This window comes from Tenebrio molitor, chromosome 2 (genome assembly GCF_963966145.1).
Source record: "Tenebrio molitor chromosome 2, icTenMoli1.1, whole genome shotgun sequence".
NCBI classification, from domain to species: domain Eukaryota; kingdom Metazoa; phylum Arthropoda; class Insecta; order Coleoptera; family Tenebrionidae; genus Tenebrio; species Tenebrio molitor.
This window is the reverse complement of record NC_091047.1, coordinates 31,225,633-31,246,534: the sequence shown is the minus strand read 5'-3', so window position 1 is coordinate 31,246,534 and position 20,902 is coordinate 31,225,633. Positions and strand designations below refer to the sequence as shown.

Below are 20,902 nucleotides of genomic sequence, written 5' to 3'. Positions count from 1 at the left end.
AACAATTTCGATTTTATAGTCAATAGTGCAAAATAGTCAAAGTGTGCAACATCCAAAAAGGAAACCATTAAGTCTCGAGTATCAACACCTAAATAAGTCACAGTTTCGTATGGAAAATCGTCAAACGCAGTGTGCTTGGGAAAAATAAACGTGCATCGGCCCGATTCTCAACTCGTGGAAGAAGTCAGGAATGGCCACACTGGGTTTGAGCGTAAAGCTAACGTGTATATTGTTAAGTCGAGGCACACACATTTATTATGTTTTTTAAAGTTTCTCGAAGATGGGGTCTAAGTGTTCATGGAAAAATGAAAATGGATAAAAAAAATCGGTTTTATTGTTGCAAGTCGATGAGGGAACGATTAAAAAAAAACTTAAATTAAAAAAAGAATGACCCTACGGAGAGTATTTTTTAAACATTAATTATTGTTTCTTCGATCAATACTTAAATGGCCTATCGCGCCCAGAGGCGCCAAGCTTATTTTAGGCGACTATACCTAATATCAACAAGCTTTACTTGGGTTACTATAGTAGCCAATGTTGTAAACTTGCAGCAGGTCGGCCAACACAAATAATCGTCACATTCTCTCGGTTAATATTAATTCGATTTACAACATTTTGGCACTATATCATAACTCGGTATAAACAATTTTTTTGTGAACTCATTTACAGAAACACATTTTGCAGTTTCTAAATTAAATAAGTACTCGTATTTACACTATTTACAATGTAAAATACACCAATAATTGTTTACAACAACTAACCTAAAACTAGTAACAATTTTAATTATTGTTCAGAGATGTCCGTCGAAATTATAACAATTTTTTTGATTTTTGCAACGGTTTTTTGGGCTTTGTAATAATCTGCAGCTCACCAATTTACAAAATTGAGCCGATGCTTTCGGAGAATGGAAAGAATTTGCTTAAGATGATGCAAAACTCTTGAGTTTATTAGATTAGAAAAGATTGAGGTGCATACCTAAGTAGGAACAGAGCTGCCTTAACGTTAGCCTGTCTTAATTTTTTATCAAACCGAAGTGGACCAGTTTCATTTTATTCCCACAGAAGGAAAAAGAATATTTTGGGTATATTTTGCAAGATATGTAATAAGTGTAAATAACATGATTAGAATTCAGTTAAAAATGTATAACAAGTACCTAAACAATTTAATTTTTTTTCTTAATTAAAATATTCATTTTCAAGGGAGGCTTTAGATTATTTGAAATTTGGATTTATTAAGTGAATTTGTTTTTTAAAATTTACCAATTTCAATTTCATCTCAATACAAACCATAACATTCTTTCCGTATGTACTTTCTTATTTTTGAAGCTGTTCAAAATTTTTTGTGTTATAGCAGTTAAAGGGAAAATTTATTAAATATGTAATTAAATCAACTTTAGGTTTTAGAGGTTATACTCTTTAAAATTGAATTTTTTTTTTTCTGAAACAAGAGTTGTTCTTTTTATCATTTTTAAATATATTTAATTTTTTTTTAAATTTATTATCACAACCAATGTAAAATTCAATTAATTAAGAATCTTTTTTATTTCAGTTCTACATTTAATGGTTTTTTCACTTAAGATATAAATTATATATCCCTATTAGGTATGTACTTTATAAGTTTACAAATAAAGATTCATATTCTTATTTTTTATTTTTCCAGATTATAATTTTTTAAATACGTGTTTGATAAATTGAATTTATCAAAGATTTTATACAATTTTTGAAAAGATATTTTTAATTTTTTTGAACTTTAAAAGTTCTTGGAAGTCTATCAAATCCAAATCTTAAATTCATAACAAAAATTATCCATATTTTAAATTTTATGAGGCAATTTAGGAAGGTATCAGAAAACTAGAATAATCTAATGTATATATTTTTAAAGTATTCTTAAGCACCATGTGTTCAAAAGAAAATACCATCAAAATTACCTATGGAGAGTGAAACTTAGCGTATTGATTCAATTCCTAAAAATTGTGTCTGTTATTCTGAGAATTATCATTAGTAATACAACGAGAGGGTACGAAATTGTCGGAAATTTTCAATCTCATTATACGAGTATTTGTTTCGACGACAATTTCCACAAGTGAGCGTAGCGAACGAGTGGAAATTGTCTAAGAAACAAATACGAGTAAAATGAGGAGAAAAATTTCCCGCAATTTCGTACCATCGAGTTGTATTCGGCATGACAATTCCACGAAGGAAAATTTCATTTTCAAATTTTACACAATTTTTTTAATTTATGCGTATTCTTATGACTCTCAAAGCGTTAGTTAACGTAGTTGAAAACAACAAAAATTTTACTGTGGATCAAAAATGAGTTTATCAAAATTCGAGGAAGGAGGAGAAAATTACAGCGATAATTTTAGGAAGGTGGAGATGATTACAGCGATAATTTTTCGATAATTTTAGGACCATGCTAAATTATCGATGTAATTCGTTCCTAATTGGTCCAATGATTCAAAATACTACAAGCTGATTGGTTGAAATTTTCTGAGTGGAATTGTCATTTGATTATTACAAAATAAAATTTAAGCAGACGTTTTTTTATGGTTTAATTGAAGAGGGACAACCATTTTGTGAAAATTTTAAAACATACAATGTTGCTATTTGGTGCTTAATAAAATCCTAAATGACAGTAACGAGTTAGTTTAATGACATTTCAAAAAAGAATTTAACTCGAATGTTAACCTTTGTTTTTTGTGGATATCTTTGATGGCATTTTCTTATCATATTATGTAAGAGTTTGTTGTAATAGTGGATTTTTTAGTTCTTCTACACAATCACGTTAATTTTCTAATTTTCAACTCTGCTACTTAGTTTTTATTTTTAATTTCGCTTCGATATTACCTCTTTTTTGATTTCACGTTTCATTGTTCGATTAAAAAATCCCGTTATTATAGTCTGGATAAGCTGAAACTGGTCGCAACAGTACCAACCTCGACCCCACACAGCATCTCTTCCTTACGCTTCTAACAACTAATCATCACTAGATTTCGACTATTGAAAATATCACATTTCGTCTACGATCATCTAAGGATAAAGACATCTCTTTTCAATAATCATCTATAACTTCCATACGAAAGCTTTTTCCTAGACGGCTATTGACTTGAGGCCCATCATCGTCGTCCGAATCGTCGTCGTGGTACTCCCCTAACGGACTCACATCCTCGTCGTCGTCCAACTGAAAAAATCAATCCAGAAATGAGGCGACGCCGGAGATTGTACCGTCATGCAAACGTCATGCACAAATTACTCAAAACATGAAATTCCGTATAATGAATGACGAGATTTATTCCTGCTTATGTAAACTGGAAAATAAATGGGTAGTGTTTGTGAGTTACGAGCACATCTGCACAAAAGAATCCAACTTCCGCAGGATTTGAGTGGTTTCAGCCGTAGGAATTTGTCAGCAGGATTTGAAGAGAAATCTGCGTGACGTCGTCGTGTGTCAGAGGTTTTTAAATGGAGAAAGGAAAAAACTCGCAGCTTCCGATTTTTTTTCCAATTAAAAGTTTTGTTTAAAACGAAACTTTTTAGAGTTTTAATGAATGTAATCAGGTCGCACCATCTGGCAGTGACATTTTAACTCCATTAGTGAAGTTGTGCTTTTTTCAATTAAGAAAATTGACTGGGTTCATTATACGGAAGTTCCAGAATTCGCAGAAATAATATGACCCTAACATCGCTTTGAAGTTAGGAAAGCGTTAAGACATGCAGGTCCAGCACCTAATTAGGTTATCCAAAGTCTACTTTACTTACTTTAAACCTCGAAATCTCCGATTGTAAATTTATTTTTGAGCGTGTTGGTAGCAGTGATACATGGCCCATCGGGACTTGTTAATTGCTCCTAACCAATTAAATTTACAAAGTTAGCTATACTACATTAAAGAGCCGGATTGGGCTTTCGATTGTTAGTTAACAAGTCAGTGTTTAGTTCAGTTGTGTGGCGAAAATAAAAACAGTACTCACGTCGACATCTGTGATCATCTCTTTGGTCGACACCGTCGTGTCAATCCTCCTGATGGAGCCCTCGTGGATGTTGATGTCCATCTTCAAACATTGATACCTCCTCAAGAGAAACACTATCGGAATAGGAAGCACCCCAGCAGCGATCATACTAATAGCGATAGCCAAGACCCAGCCAGGGTAGACAGTTTTGACAGCTTTGCCCTAAGAGACCGGTTTAGACGAGTGACGGAAGAGCTATGCGACCTACCTGGTCCCCTATCCAGGCCTCGTACGTCGGATGCTCCCTCACCATCGACAGGATCGACGCCACCAGAATGACGATCATTATGATTGGGGCCAGAAACCTCCAGGTCACTTGCCAGTAGATTCCGGGTTTGATCCCCGTCATGTCTTGGATGTCTTTGGTGAACCTCTCGTGTCCGTAGACGTAGATCACGGAGATCATCTCCATCAAAGCGACCACTACCAAGCCGATGGTTGCAGCAAATGAGTCGAACATCTTGAGCCAGTACTCGCCAGCACCGGTTGTGAAGATCATACCGATGGAGAAGCAGATGATGCAGACGATAGCTGGATTTACATGTGTATCAAGTTTTCGACACTTTTGGTTTCACTCACCGGTAACATATTGCTTCCTGATTCTCTTGAAGATCTCGATATCGAAAATCGTGCACAACATGCCTTCCAAAATTCCAATTTGAGAGCCGATCCCTAAGGAAAGGAGCATCATGAAGAATATCACAGCCCAGAACGGAGCACCAGGAAGCTCAACGATAGCTTGAGTAAAGACGATAAATGCTAGACCCGTTCCTTGAGCCGCCTAAAGAACAAAAGTCAGGGAGAGCAAACAAAAAAAGGGAACAATACTCACACCATCTAGTTCATTAGCGAGCGAACACTCACGAAGTAGATCTGGTGTAGTATTGTTGAGAATCGAAAGACCTTCGCTGTACATAGAATCGTTTATATTCGCCAGTTTGAGGTTAGCAAAGAAGGGGATGTTATTGATCATAATGTGTTTGTTGCTAGAAAGAATAAAAACAAGTGATGTCGAAGATATCAAATCCCCAACTTACTCATCTGTGCACTTGGCGACGTTACTCACAGCCTTGAATCCCAAAATCGCAAATATCACTACGCTGGCGTAGATAGCCGTGAGTGCATTGCAAATCGACACCAAAATCACATCCCTCACGCAATTGTTCTTCGGTGTGTTGTACGATCCGAAGGCGATCAGAGAGCCGAAAGCGAGTCCAAACGAGTAGAACACTTGTGTGGCAGCTTCCAGCCACACTTTGGGATCTAAAAGTTTTTCAACTTTCGGAGTGTACATGTGAGCTAAACCGGCGCTGGCGCCGTTGAGGGTGATTCCCCGGATGAAGAAGATGGTGAGGACCAAGTAGGGAAACATCGAGGTGAAGTAGACAACCTGGAAACAGTGGACTGTAGCAATTGGGAAAGTGGAGAATGCGACTGATATACCTTGCCAGAACTTTGGATCCCCTTCATCACGATGAAGAAGACTATGATCCAAGAAAGGAGGAGGCACAACACGATCCACCATCGCGGAGCGCCAGGGTCCTCAATGGAGACAGCTGCGTCGAGAGTGGTGCGGTACCAGAAGTACGCCGTAGCCGAGGATTTGTCACACTCGGGGACGGGGGTGCCGTTTACCACGGCGCAGTCTTGCCACGGTAAAGGGTCCTGCAACGAGGGATGATTTATTAATTCAAGTGTGGCAAAAAGAAAAGACAGTTGCATTTTAACTATTGACTACTGAAATAATTTTTATTTACGTCAAAAATTGCCTAATTTCCTAAGTGAACAAGGCTTTTTGTGCTCTGCCTCCAACATTACAACCGAAAATATTTGGTGCAACTGATATTTTTTTTGAAATTTATATTTTAAGACAATTTGTACTGCTTATGTTATTTAATAGATATTCGTAATGGGTATCCCAAGTGTGGTTTCTCTCTACATAATAGCAGACGTTAGGTCGTGAAAAGGCCAAAGTTGCGGCCAACAAACCCCCAAAAATGTTGGCGCACTCCATATCCCAATCCTGGCATCGACGCAAACACGAGATGACTCGTGACAGACAAGTTTAAAAATGGATCTAGCGTGAGTGAGGAACGTCCCTGCATCTTACCCGTAGGAATGTGTCGCAAAAAATATCTAATTAAACCAAGCCTGGAAAGGCAACGGAAGTTTTATTAGGTCTTTATTAATTTGTATTTTATTAGGACTGTCTAACCATTAGCACACATCCCAGATCCATTGAATAAGGACTTTTAGGTGAATGAAGTGCGTATTTGTAGTTTTATTTAATTTTATGCACGACGAACTTTTCGAATTTGCTCTATTCTTGGCAGTGTTTATGTTTGGCGACTGTCAAGGTGTGATATATTTGGATGGGAAGTGTGTCGTTAGTTAGGTAAGTGGAGAAAGATGGGTTAAATGGAGCCAAGGGCGAATGGACAAACAAAAACACCCCAGACCTAGTACTGGTACAAAAAACAATCAAAGAATGCTAAAAAGATGTAAAAATATGTAGATTTAAAGTCTTTGGGTTTCTATGTATCGTTCTTCTGAAACATTATTTCTGATCCAAGCCTGTAGAAATCGTTCCTTTGTACACCAGGTGTGTAAGGATCTCGACAAGACTTCTTATTTACTTTTCAGTTTGTTTATTTCTGCACGTTTCACGTTAAACCGTATTGATTTTGGCACAGCGGAACAAAAATTTTCCACTGTTGCACAACCGCCCCCTCCCTCTCCGCACTAGCCCATTCCCCCAATTAGACGGTTACAAAACCGCCCCCTCTCTCTCTCTCTCATCTGACCCCATAACGAGTTAAGCCTCACCTGAAAGCTGTTGAATAAGTAATAAAAGCACCACGTAATTATAACGTTATAATAGAGGGCCACGAAGAACGTCACTATGCACGACGAGATTCCTATTCCACCCAACCACGGATGAATGGTGTTCCAGACACCCAACGAGCCGAGCCTCATCTTCTGACCGATACCCAGCTCGATCAGGAACAGAGGGATACCCTCTAGGATTAACATCACGACGAAGGGGATCAGGAATGCACCTGAAACGAAAATAAAAAAGTTAAAATTAAATGACTGACGCAAGTGAATTTTTTTGGAAATTGAAAAACGTTTAAAGGTGTGACCGCACACGTCAGAACACGTGTGTTGGCTAAGATTTTGTTTTTGACAGAATTTTTCAGAAGTGCAGCACAGGATGTGTGCGCCTGGTTTCTATTCTGTTTTATTTTTGTTTGAAATAAATCTACAATTTAGATAAAATTTATTCGTCTCTCAGGTAAATTATTGTTTGTTTCATATAAGCTTTAGTCTGATTGTGTACTTTGTCGAAATATTTGCTAAATCCTTTGATGTTGAATAGTAAACCGTACTGAACGAGCCTGCTTGTCAAGTCTTTTTATTGTTTCTGTCTTTAGCTCGGTACTGGAACAGACTTTATCGAGAACACTCGATATAATCATTACGTTATGTCGTTTAGTTTGAAATGAGGGTACAATTTGCAATTTATAAATAGTTATGCTTCGAGTCGTATTTACAAAATAATAATCGTGTTAACATAAATTTCAAATATATTTTAAATGTGGAGACTTATGTAAGTTCGCTAATGTAGTAATTTTTATTTGATAACAAGCACGGTTGAAGCAGTGCTAGATAAGCTGTGAATTATAGATAGAGTTAGATATGGTTGGTGCATATGTCATATCAAATAATTTGTCAACACTTTATTTGCATTTACATCAATATTAAATTGTTGGGTTTAGCTGATAGGATCTGGTAGGATATTGATAAGATACTGAATTGGGTGATTTCGCTGAACTGTACTAAATAAAGCCACAAATAACATAGTTTTGAAGTAAAATGTAAAAATAAAATAGTCAAATAAAGTACACAGGAAAAAGGTACCAACAGATGATCATTCAACTATGCACTATATGGCTCACAAAGAAGTAACTCAAAAAGGCGAACATTATGAATATGCAGAAAAATATACAGGGTGAATCTGAACTAAGTTTGGAAAAAAAAACGGTAATTGGTGATGATGAGAAGCAGTCCTAGACAAAAAAAAAAAAAGAATTTTTTCGTTTTCGGGATAGAAATGATTCGAAATTTGCTCAACATTGCTAGTACGCTGCTGAGTTAAATGTGATTAACTGATTATCCTGAATTTAGCAACAATAATAACCAAAGGTAAAAGGTGTCCGTCGGTCACAAACGTGACTCCTTTCGATCATTTCCATAGAAACATTTAGAAAGCTGTGTGCTTGCATCTACGACTTCATTATGGAGTTGATGTAATAATGGTTGCTAATGAAATTCGGACAAATTTTCCCTATTCATAGTTGTCAAAAATAACAGGATATGGGGTAATTTCCATCCTTTTGATTTCACTCCCAAAAGTCATTTACGCAGACTTATTTCGTGGCAAGGATACTTCAGATTTTTTTCCAAACTTATTTCAGAATCACCCTGTATAGAAAGAGAAAATCTTGCAACTAAACATATTAAAACTTTGGAATAGAAGCATCAGTGATAACTTGATAAGAGTTCCTGTTGAGGAAAAGAGAAAAAAGAAGTATAATGAAAAAATGATAATAGAATTAAAAAATGGAGAATGTAAATTGGTTCCTTTGGTTTATTAACGTTATACAATAGTATAAAGCACATAAAACCATTTTTGCTCCGAATAACATATACTATTTTTTCTTCAAACCTTCATAACAAATTATTTAAGATATGTTAAGAAACCAGGTAGGAATTTTAAATGATTTAGCTAGTTTACTTTTCAGCCGCTCATCAGCGCAGATAATAACTTCACGGACGCTGGTCAGCTCGTTAGATGCCGTGACAATGAAGCGACACTCTAGCATTAGCAATGCAGCAGTGCAATGTGATATTTTACGGACGTTTGAAGAAAAAATGATTTTTTTCGATACGTAACTTTTTACATTGTAGGATTGGTAAATGTGAATTGCTCTGAACTGTCAGTTAATAAAACAAACATTCAAACATGAATTCAAATTTTGAAAGCCATTACCTTGTCGTGAAATGTTATGTGTATTATTTGGTTGTATTAATTTGTAAATATCAAAAAAAGCCACCTCTAAGCAAAGAATATTTTTTTTATTTTATTATATTATGTTAAAAAAGATTGACTATTTGTCTTTTACTAGCCAGTGGCATAATAATTGTGAACGATTGTGATCAGGTTTGAAATTATTTTGTTCATTACTTCCAGCATTTCCAAGTACGTAGTAATTTTATGTCCGTTTTACATCAAATAACGTATGGCAACATGGCTTTGATTTTTCTCTCTCATTTCCACGGATACAACAAAAATGAAATATTTGCAGACTATTGGGATACATAGAATGTTTTTAGATGTTGCCACATTTAGTGTAACGAATAGGTTCATATCTTCTACAAAAACAAGGATTGATTTTTACCTGATATTTTAATGACTATTTAACAACGTACTGCTAAGCTGTTCCGCGAATTTTGGGGCATCCAGTATTCTAACTGGTAGACATGGTAGACAACTGGTAGAAACCAGAAAAAAAAATCTTTGTATTCTGCTTCAGGCGTTGCAAAAATAAAACGAAGTGACTAAAAAAATGATGTGAAATAAACTAAGAGAAAGAAGAGAGAGCATTCAAACGAAGAGTGAGGACATTTCTAAAAATGTGTGTGTATTACTTCATCAAATTATGTTGTCTGTACTCTGCCTCAGACGTTTTAAAATGAAACGTAGTGACAGAGAACAAGAAAAAATATATAAAATGAAAAAGTAGAAAAGAAAATTGAACAAAGAATCAAGCAAAAAATGGTGCAGGTTCTGCAAAATGTTTGTAGATTAATTAACAAGATTTTCGATGTTCATGGATACTATTGGGGACACGGAAAACTGGGTAAATGTGTCATTCAGTTGTCAAAATTTCTAAACCATACCTTAGCTACTCATAACCAAGCTTAAGTTAATTTCACACTTTTTTTGAAAATATCAATCATAATGACGGTAAAGGTGCAAATACATTGACACTTTTGAAATTACAATAACAGACTGCCCAGGATTCCATGTCCCTCATTGTACCAAAAATTGATAATAAAATTAAAAAGGGAAAGGAAAACACAAAACTAAGAAGTAAATAAAAATAAAAAGTAAACTACATTTACGAACTGTCTCTCGATGTCTAAGAGAAACGGTTGTCAATTATTATACATAGTAATATTTAAACTAGTGCTGATAACAGTAGCTTACTAGACTTATTTTTTTATGGTTCTCATGGTAACATAAATAAAAAATATATTAATGGGAAAATAAAACAATAATAGTGGGATACGAGATTATACACCAAGGTAGAGAAGACATTTTTTTAAGCCGAGGTAGTTAACCAATGAAATCAAAGAAAATCTTTCGTTGCTAGGTGACGGCTGTTCATTATTAGCTACTGGTTAATAACGAAAAATTATTAACTAATTCTACAACATAATCAAATTGCTTCACTAAAAAATTATTTTCTCAATAGAGCTCGTGATAACACTTTTTTTAATGCTTTGGTTTCAGCGGATAAAGGTTACACACCTTTAAATTTAAGTGATAATATAATTTCAGACATTGTTAAGCCAAATATACCTGACACTATAGCAAATATAAAACAAAAGTCTTTACATGGGAGATATTTTAAAGAGCTAGAACAGCCAGAAATTAATATTCAAGCTTCTCATGCATGGCTTAAAAAATCAAATATTCATCCTGAGACTGAGGGTTTTATATTTGCAATACAAGATCGTGTTATAAATACAAGAAATTATAAAAAACACATATGCGGTTTACAATCGATCATTGATAAATGTAGGATTTGCGGAACTGAAGGGGAAACCATTGAACATATAATTTCTTCTTGCACCGTTTTGGCTCAAAGCGAATATAAAAAACGTCATGATATATTCGCAAAAATTATACACATGAATTTAGCAGTTAAATTCAATTTATTAAAGGATTCACAACCACATTACATTTATAAACCAGAAAGTTGTTTAGAAAATGACAATTACAAATTATATTTTGATCGGACAGTTTTAACTGACATTCACATTCAGCATAACAGACCAGACATTATTATTTTAAATAAACAACAAAAGCAAGCATATCTTTTAGATATAGCTGTTCCAAATTCACACAATATAACACAGACATATAATACAAAAAATAATAAATATTTAGAACTCTCCGTTGCTATGAGAAATCTTTGGTGTTTAGAAAAAATTTCGATTTTACCATTTATAATTTCAGCAACAGGAATAGTACCCCAATCTCTTTTTAAAAATTTAAAAATTTTGGACTTAGAGAACACATTGGTGGTTGAAATTCAAAAAGGTATATTATTATACTCATGTCACATCGTGAGGAAATTCCTTAACATTGACACAGAACATAAAATACAAAAAAGTCAAAATGCGGAGGCGAGACGCCGGTAATTATGTTGATAAGCACTGCACTATTACTTGATAGTATTATCCGTAATAGTGTATGTACTCCGGCAAAATTGCCGTGCCGCCGGGTGGAGGTGGGATACGAAAAACTAGTAGGAGAGAAATTCTACTTCTGGGTTCAGTTCGAGAGTCAATAATGATGCCTTCTAAGACTAGTAGTGAAAAAAGAAAATTATTACATTTCTCGCAGTAGTATTTCAGATGACGCAAAGTCCCAGACTCGCACGTCGAACTTCAGGAAAACATATTTTTTGTTTACGAATATTTCTTTATAGAAAAATATTGCGTCACTTATTCTCGCGTCAAAATATCTCTAGCACAAATACATTTTTTTCGCCTTTTATACGCTTTTCCATCAATCTCAAGAAAGCAAATCCTTACTTTCCTCTGCCAAGATAAAATTATTTTTTACTCGACACCATTAACGTGATTAGCACAACACATCATTATTGGTAATTAACGTGTCTAATACGTGTGAAACTTGATTGAAACTTGAAACAAACAAATCAATACTAGTAGTTTAGAGTATAAATAACAGTAATGACACTCTAAATTGCTTCCGATTAATCTAAATTAAAGCACGTTTAAAGAGAAGGTCGGATTGCTCAACGAAAATCACAACGAAATGTCCAGCGTTATTTCAAATGGAAAAATTCCAAATTGGGACTATTTGAACCTGCCGCCCTTTGCAACCCCTACGACATCTGCTGATCTGTCACAGAAACTGTTACAGATCAATGTCTCGATTCGCGCCCCCAAGAAAATTTGCGCTTAGTTCAACCCTTTGAAATTTCTCACCCTCATTTTTCCCATTTTTGCCAGGCCAGCAACTCTGATCTAGTTATTTAAAAGTTTAAGAGGGAATTTGCTCGTTATGTCAACTAACATAAAGTAGAAGCTCATGCTCGCTCCGGCTAACGACGCAGTTGCAGGATCAATAAAGAAAGTGGGGCGGCTATGTAGGTTGGAAAATATCGAAAATCGACCACGTGCGAAAATCTGGAGACAATCAGGGTAAATAAATAGGAGAAATGAGGAAGGAGGAATGCGGTTTTAATTATAGAAATGCTTTGATTTATAAATAAGTCCGTTCGAGAATAAATCGGTGAACGGCTTCGACAAATTCGTCTTATTTGCAGGAGATGGTATACTCGTATAGCAGGATTTAATCGGGGCTCAATTCATTTTTGGGTTGAAAGTAATGTCGTCAGTTTGACGGAAATGGAGAGTTATTAGATACCCAGTCAAAAAATTGAAGAATAATGAAAATTTCGCTTTTATTACGATGTTTTTCGCGGAAAGTGGTTGAGAGTTGAACAGCTTGGTGCTATTGATTATTGGAAGAGCTTTTATTATGTTTATGTGAGTGGAGGAGTTTTCAGAAATTGTGATTCGATCACAACAATGGTTGTGCTGTTGCACAATGCTAACTGAATTTGCACAAATATTGAATGAAGAGTTGATTTGGATACCAATTAAATTGCTACCAGTGATAAAGTGGAGCATCATTGATACTTGGTTACATTTGTGGAAGGATTTAAGCATCGAATCGGAATTTTTCATTTCTTTGACAATTATCTCTACCTTTTGTTCTGTTATGTGTGATGTTCAAATCCTTTGATTTTCTGCCTTTGCAGTCGCCATTTAGGAGTACAAACGGGAACTTGAGTAAACTTAGTTCTACTCTGTTTGTCTGACAAAGTCCAAGTTATACCAAATTGTAGCGAGGGTTGTGTGAGAATCTCTCGTTAAAATAATTACGTCAAATGGCAAGGGTTGTTTTGCAAACTGGACGAAATGAAGATCTAACAGAATTTTATCAAATCTCTGTGATGCGATGTTGACTTAAATTTGTTTCATTCCAAGAGAAATTCGATTTAAGATGTAAACTGACTCTTGTCTTTGAAGGTTTTTAAAACTTTTCTAATTTCTAAAAATTAATGTAAAAATAACAATTATAACTTCGAAGATTTATATTATTATGTCTTACACGTTATACAACAACACAACAAAACAAATAATAGAGAATACAGAAAATGCAGAAAATTGTAATTGTTGGGCGATGTACCTATTCGCTGCTACATGTGGTTTCTGACATTTTTGAATTTAGTGCATTTAGTAGATACATTATTTTACGTTGCATTTGTAGTGGATTGCATCTGGTATGGCGTGATAAAATTGTCAAACAAAGAATATAACTCTTTTAGATGGAGGTTGTATGTACTTGAGACAGTAGGTTCGACAATAAATATTAAATAAGTATTTTAAATTTGTCTCTTATTAATTAACATTCGTTATTTTTAGAAAATAGTCGAACTAAACAAACAAGATATTACATATTCTAAAAGAAAATTTTTTTAAAATAATTTATTATTCGATTATTATTTATTTATTATTCTATTACATATTATGCAAATATTTCAACACAATTTACCCACTCTCATCATATATGAAGAAAAGAAAATTTAAGAAAAAAGTAGGAAGATGGTACAAATTACTGTGGTATGGCATTTTTTATTTTTTATTTTTTTTTAATCACCAAGAGAATAAAAGGCATTGTGAACAAAACATTCTTTAATTTCTTGTTTTTTGTTCGACACTGTCAGAATTTGAGAATTTTCTCCTGTGTAAACGGATTTTGATAAATGTCACAACTTGTCAAAATGAAACGTCAAGCTAATTTTAAAGATTTTAAGCGATTTGGAACCGTTAAGGAGCTCGTCGAACAAAAAAACGTTGTATTCAACTCGTTCGTGTGTAAATTGAGCTTTTTTTGGCACTCGTGGGCCTTTAAAACGCGAGTAAAAGGAGCGTTTTAAACTGGCCCACTCATGCAAAAAAACCCAATTTACACACGAACTCGTTAAATAAACTACTATTTTACAAGTTACGTAAGAGCACTAAAAAAATTATACTGTTACAAAACACTATTCCGCAATTTATTTAACCTAATATAATCACATTTATTTAAATGTTTATTTCTAGTGGTGTAATTATAGTCAGGATGTAGATACAAGGTACCGAAAGAATTTTGTATTTCATAAAGAAAAGTTTTCGCAATATTTGACACTAACCACGACTCGCACATATTTCCTCTGAAAAGCAGAGCAAAGCAAAGAGTATGAGGTTCCCAGGCGATCTCCTCGTAATACAGTATTTATGTTCACATTTTCACATTTGGTTCATATTTGGTTCTTTTAATGAAAATATGCGAAGTTGTAATTTAGTACTAGTTGATAAGTCTCCTTTTGTAAGCAAAATTGGTAACTTGTTAATGGATATGAGAAACGAAGGAGTCCAAGGGCTGATCCTTGTGGTACGCCTGTCTTCTGGATAAGTTGTGGTTGGTTATTCAAACATATTGTAGTCTATTGCTCATATAAGATTTCAGTAATTTAATACATGTTTTCACGATGCCGCGGTATTCCAATTTGCATACATGTACACATACGGGATGTTCTCGATATGCATGTGCAAAAAAATTGCAAGCTCTTTTGCGAATGCTTAGGAGACAGCAAGCCCTTTCTAATAATCTAAACTGATGAGAAGAAATTAACCTCCGTCCAAGCACGTTTCACACCACTCGCAAAAAATAAAAGTCATTAATTTTTTTGATTCCCGGAAACCATAAATCGACAACTGATGACAAAATTATGTATCGTGGTTGTTGCCAAACAACTAGGGGTACTTTTTAATCACCTTTAATTCAACAGCGTAAGGGAAATTGTTCAGAAATTTTCTGTTAATTTTATTTAGAAAACAAAGACACTTTTATTGGAAATATTTTTCTTGTATGACTTGTTCTTTGTAAGTGCATTTTTAAACAGTCTGTATGTACTGTCGCGAGCAATAAATTTTGGACGTCAATGTCATTTTAAAATTTGGTTAGATTGTCACAAATTTAAAAAAATTCCCTGCCTGATTATGCCCATGACAACAAAGTGTCAAAAACATGAGAAAAAAATGAGAATTAATGTCATACAACATGATGATAGGTTATGAATTATGATATTTACGACCGTTTTACAATGGAGCATTTTCGATTGCGTCAAAGAATGACATTGATGACTAAATATTATGTAATTTGTAGTGTGGCTATTTTTTGCAAAATCTAAATATGTATCTGCTTATACTCGTATTACTGTATTTGTTTTTTTTTAATACTTGTTCCTTTCTACTCTGTATTGATTTTAAACACTAATACAATAACATCGAATCATACAGGGTGGAAACTTTAAATGGAATAAAATTCATAACTTGGAAATAGGCGATTTTTGTAAAAAATACCGAAACAGGTCAATTTTCATTTTTCCTTGCCCACATTTTGACGCATATGGTTTTTGCATATCTGCTCCCGGAAGTGCGCAACCACCCCCAACTTTTTTTTTTCAAACGTATATCAAGTTTGAAAGGCCAATTTGTAAGGAATACAACGCACTATTTGTTTCTTGAATACTTTCAAAGCCTACGTGCTAAAAAATAAAAACCAATTCTATAAGTTCAACACTATTTAATGCAACAAATGTTCAAAATGGGCACCGTTTCTCTCTTGGCAAATTACAAATCGATAGTAATATCCATCCCTTAGGTTTTGTAACATTTCCGGTGTGATTTGGCTAATTTTATGGTTCATGCCTAATGCCGTTGCTGAAGGTCCTCAATATTCTTCGGTTTTTAAGTTAAAATGTGATACATGTGATGTGAATCAGGTCAATTTTTCATTCCCGCCTGCACATGTGACGCGTCATCAGCCCTTCCCGCCGTCAACCGTAAGGGTTGCAAAATCCTCACGTGTTAATTCCGGTTCGACACCCTCGCCAGATGAGTAATTTCCAACACCGAATCGGGTAGCTTTCGTCAATAGAGCTGTCGCAATCTGACGTAACCGTCCTGTCAATGAATTTTCCACAGTTGTATCTTCATTCCTGCAATCGGTGCGCTATCGCGACGCCTTCTGTATATTGATAACTTTTACACCTGGTGGAAAAGTTGAAGTGAATCACCAGTTTGGACGGTTTTCGATTCACGTTTTTCGAGTACTTCTGACTCGGTGGCGTTCTTGAGCTGGTGCCAACACAAATTATTACGAAACGTCTCTGATTGACTGAGTCGAGTCTTCAACCGCTCATTGAGACCATCGCCGCACAATTCGCTTCAATTCGACCAAGGTCAAGATTGCGGTTGCAGAGGGTCGGACAAAGCGGCGCACACCTGGCTCAAAATAATCGATACGAATATCGCACGCACCATTTTTGACCAAAATGAAACACATCAAAATGACGTTAAATCTTAGCTGTTTTGTTCTGCATAGCAATTATTCTATAGCTAAACCTAAAGACAAATGTGGCAAATTTACTTTTAGAGAAATATTTGTAGTTTTTTAAGATTAGATCAATTTTTGTTATCATTTGAAAATATCACCGTCACCTATTTTTATACAGCGTGTAACAGAAATAAGTACATTAATTTGGTAATAAAACTCATCAAGAATAACAACTTTTCTAAATATTTTTTTTCGTAAACGATCTCGTTAATACGTTAAAATTGTTTAAAATTTTCCAAAAATTTCGCTATCCGCCACTGGAGACCAGAAGTGACTATAAATGTGACGACCGTTTCTAAGCATTTTTACGAAATCAAAATACTGCCCATTATTAGAACCTGTGCTTAGAAGGTTTACACAAACGCCTCGTTAATTTATGGGGGGGGAAAATGCTAAACAAAATTGCCGATTTGGAAAAGATGGTACCTAGAAAAATTATTCATTATGACGAGTTCTGTTACTGGTTAAAATTAATGTATGTACAATCGCGGCCATCCAAAAGTGAACGATAGCTTGAGAAAATTTCCGTATTTTTCGTTAGATTAAATCAGGCTGTATTCATTGGCGTTCGTGCAGCAGGCGTTACTATTTTAATAATAAAAAGTTGTAATAATAAAAATGAGACTGAGAAGTAATTAATACATTATTAAAGTGAAAGTAAACTTTAGTAAAGAAACCTTTCCAACACCTATTCGGATTGGCCTCTCAAGCCTGTTTTCTTGCCAACCCCTCTTTATATTGAAGATGCAAGTCTTACTGCAATGTAATTCTCTCGCCACAGCAGCCAACGACCAATTTTCTTTTAGCTTTGCAATAGCCCTAGCTGTCTGCATCGGAGTAAGATGTGGCTGATGTAGCGTTTAAAAAAATAGTTTCAATAATTTTTTTATCGCTAGTGTCAAACTTTGACATTTTAGGACGCCTATGATTTAAAGTAAAAATCAAACTATTAAAAAAAAACGTTCACTTTTGGATGGCCGCGATAGTACTTATTTCTGTTACACCCTGTATAAATAGGTATTTTTACAGTCCGAAAGAAGATTTTAAAAAAATCTTCTTACTTTTGCACACTGCGCCAAAAAATTGTCGCAACACATTAAATTTCAAAAATATTTTTTCTTTCGTGATGAGAAACATGTCTACATCAACGTAAACGTCCTTATTAATATAATAATAAGTTATAATATATCATTTTTACTTCAATTACTTCTGCAATTTTTAAGTACCGTGAAATCATTTAAATTTTGTTCTTTATATAATTTACGGAATATACCGTTTGTGTTGATTAGTTTTAACGAATTCGCCTTTTTACTTTTTTCTTTACTTTTTATTTTTAGATTTAATATACAGTGTGAACATAAAGTTTGGAACAAAATTTATAATAGCATTAAGTATGTGATATTTTTAAGAAAATCGTTCGAACAGGTCAATTTTATTTCGAAACTGTAATTGTGACCTGTAATTTGTTTAAATAACTTGCACAATGACGTCATCACCAATTTTTTTAAAATGACAATCCCCACTTTTTTCTTCTCTTTCTGATAGAGCCTCCTACTAGCTAAACGATGAATGAAAAAAATTGTACCCTACATGACAATTTTTTTGAGAAAATAACAAATTTTACTTCAAAAATGTAATTTAATTTTTATTGTAATTTTTTTTCTATGGGGTTATTTATAATCAAGGCTTTATTTTAATAGATCTAATAATTTATAAGATTTACGGCAGATAATTCGCGCTAAAATGGAACAAATCAACCCTGACCTTATTGAGCGCAGTGTACAGAATATTTACTCACGTGTGGGTGAGTACCAAATGGTTGACGGGGGCAACTTCAACATTTGTGTTAAATTTTATTATTGATTGTTTTTGTTTGAGGTCAATTAAAATTTTTACATTAAAAATTAAATTAAATTATTCATCGTTTAAATAGTACCTAGGAAGGTCTATCAGAAAGAGGGAAAATGGGGGGCGTCATTAAAAAAAATGCGCAAAAACTGATGACGTTATTTAAACAAATTTCTCGTCGCAGGATATTTTTGGAAATAAAATAAATTTTTCGATTCCTCATAGATCTATTTAAAAAAAATTTAGAAAGTCATAAATAATTAGATTTTGTAGTTTGTTTGCTACCAAATTTCCTTTTGTTGTTATTTAAATTATTAGTTTATTTAACGAGTTCGTGTGTAAATTGGGATTTTTTTGGCATGAGTGGGGCCACGACTACCAAAAAAGTCCAATTTACACACGAACGAAATTGAATACAACGTTTTTTTGTTCGACGAGCCCCTTTTAAAAACTTTTAAATTAGCTTCACGTTTCGTTTTAACAAACATTTATCAAATTCCGTTCACACAGGAGAAAATTCTCAAATTCTGACAGTGTCGAACAAAAAAAAAAACAATTATGGGGTGTTCATAAAAATAAATATTAAATAGGATTCAAAACAAAATCTTGAGCTCCATTAGACTAAGACTCAACATTTTTGACACACTAAGAAATGCATTAAATTTTTTTAGTTACGTGCGAAATAATCTAGCACCAAACAACAAAGAACGGAATCATAAAACTGATTACTTTCTTTATTGAAACACTCAGTAACATCTATTTGAATGTTTAAGGGATGATTAAGGAACTTAATAATGTGGGACCCAAAACAGAACCTTGTGCTATTTCGAACTTAAAATCGAGGGTCTTGGCCATACTAAAAAGTAGATTGGCTTTGTTTAATTTATCCAAACGAGAAACAAACAGGATTTCTTTATTTCCGAATATATTTGCATATTTCTGAATTTCGACAGTGAACAGACTATTGATATCAATCAACAAAACTGATTCTGGTTTCGCTCAACCACTTTAGCTTTAGTTTTGAATTGATACAAAACCAGATACATGCAACTTTAGCAGATACTTTTCCTGTTTAGGTACTGGTAGTATGTATTTTTGATTGTTTTTCAGACTGTTGTATACCTAAGTCGTGGACTCACCTCCGCCGTTCTGCTGGCACAGATAGGGGAACCTCCAGATGTTGCCAAGTCCCACAGAATATCCGATAATTGACAAGAAGAATTGCATCTTCCCGGACCAAGCGGCCCTATCGGGATCTTCGATTGGGCCGCTGCCTCTGGAGATGATGGAGCCGCGTGGGCCCTGTAGCACGATGGTGACTCCGGGCTTGCCCCCCTCGGGGCCATTCCGGGAGTTCAGGGGAGCCAGCTCGTGGCCGTTCCGGGTCATTTCCGGAGCTTTTGTAGTCATTTCGAATTAGCACACTAGTACACTGTACTGTTGCGAAAGAGCGTTTTTTTCACAGTTTCGGTTTGTTTTGGGTTGTTTCGGGTTGCGACAGTCTTAACCCATGACTTCGGCCGATGCAAGTTAGTCCAATCGATAGTCCATGTGGTTCAAGCGATTTTCAACCCTAGTAGACGCGGTAGAATTCGGGCGCGGAACACTCAGCGGTTTTCTGACGACTGAACGGACGGTCGACCAGTGTTCAGGAGCGAGTTGTTCGTCCGTGCTCGTCCTGAAACGGCGAATTTCAGTAGAAAGCAGTTTTGATGATGATGATAATAGTAATGATAACAGTAACGGACCTGCTCACCTAATGTATCCACAATTTACTCATCTTCACGTACTTATGTTTCTCTAAGTTATTCTATTTTTGACCAATGACAAATTAATACGTACCTATTTAAAAAATGCATTGATTTTTTTTAAACGTATATACGAGTATCTAGTCAACACCAAATTATCCTATTCATTCTTCATTATGTCTTATCAATAAATGTTGTTGTGTATGTCTGTGAATGTGAGGTGGAATGGGCGTGGGTGGTCGGGGAAAGTGCCCCGGAGCCCCGTCGCATCACCTGAGAAGGCAAAGGAAATTGGAATGGAAAAAACGGCCGACCGAAAGGTACCGTAAAAAGCCGTATGGCTAAAAACGGGAATGGCAATTTAAAAAAAAAAAAAAGTCATCAATTTCAGTGGAAAAATTCAGTACAAATTTTTAATTTTGATTTTAATAATAATAATAATAATTTATTATAAAAATAAAAAGGCT

General features: G+C 34.7%; 1 protein-coding gene across 2 annotated transcripts; it reads right to left on the bottom strand.

Annotated features, from left to right (window-relative positions):
* Nucleotides 1-312: 312 nt before the first annotated feature.
* LOC138123257 (sodium- and chloride-dependent transporter XTRP3) lies at nt 313-20,345 on the bottom strand. Of its 2 annotated transcripts, XM_069037878.1 has the most exons (10): nt 19,827-20,345; nt 6,834-7,066; nt 5,451-5,672; nt 5,045-5,397; nt 4,840-4,993; nt 4,587-4,788; nt 4,216-4,538; nt 3,969-4,169; nt 3,759-3,846; nt 3,051-3,180 (listed from the first exon to the last, which is right to left on the bottom strand). In XM_069037878.1, exons 1-9 carry the CDS (start codon nt 20,095-20,097, stop codon nt 3,760-3,762), a joined length of 2,046 nt encoding a protein of 681 aa, XP_068893979.1. In that variant the 5' UTR covers nt 20,098-20,345; the 3' UTR covers nt 3,051-3,180; nt 3,759. The 2 variants fall into 2 exon arrangements, with proteins under 2 accessions (XP_068893978.1, XP_068893979.1); XM_069037877.1 differs by lacking the exon at nt 3,759-3,846 and having other exon boundaries at nt 313-3,180; nt 19,827-20,344.
* Nucleotides 20,346-20,902: the final 557 nt, after the last annotated feature.

What these genes read in the sequence shown, in the direction of transcription:
- LOC138123257 (XM_069037877.1), bottom strand. Translation starts at nt 20,097, where the DNA reads ATGACTACAAAAGCTCCGGAAATGACCCGGAACGGCCACGAGCTGGCT. An exon ending in AGGCCTGGATAGGGGACCAG is followed by an intron (nt 4,170 to 4,215) that starts GTAGGTCGCATA and finishes CCGGTCTCTTAG; the next exon opens with GGCAAAGCTGTCAAAACTGT. An exon ending in AGATGATCACAGATGTCGAC is followed by an intron (nt 3,181 to 3,968) that starts GTGAGTACTGTT and finishes TGATTTTTTCAG; the next exon opens with TTGGACGACGACGAGGATGT.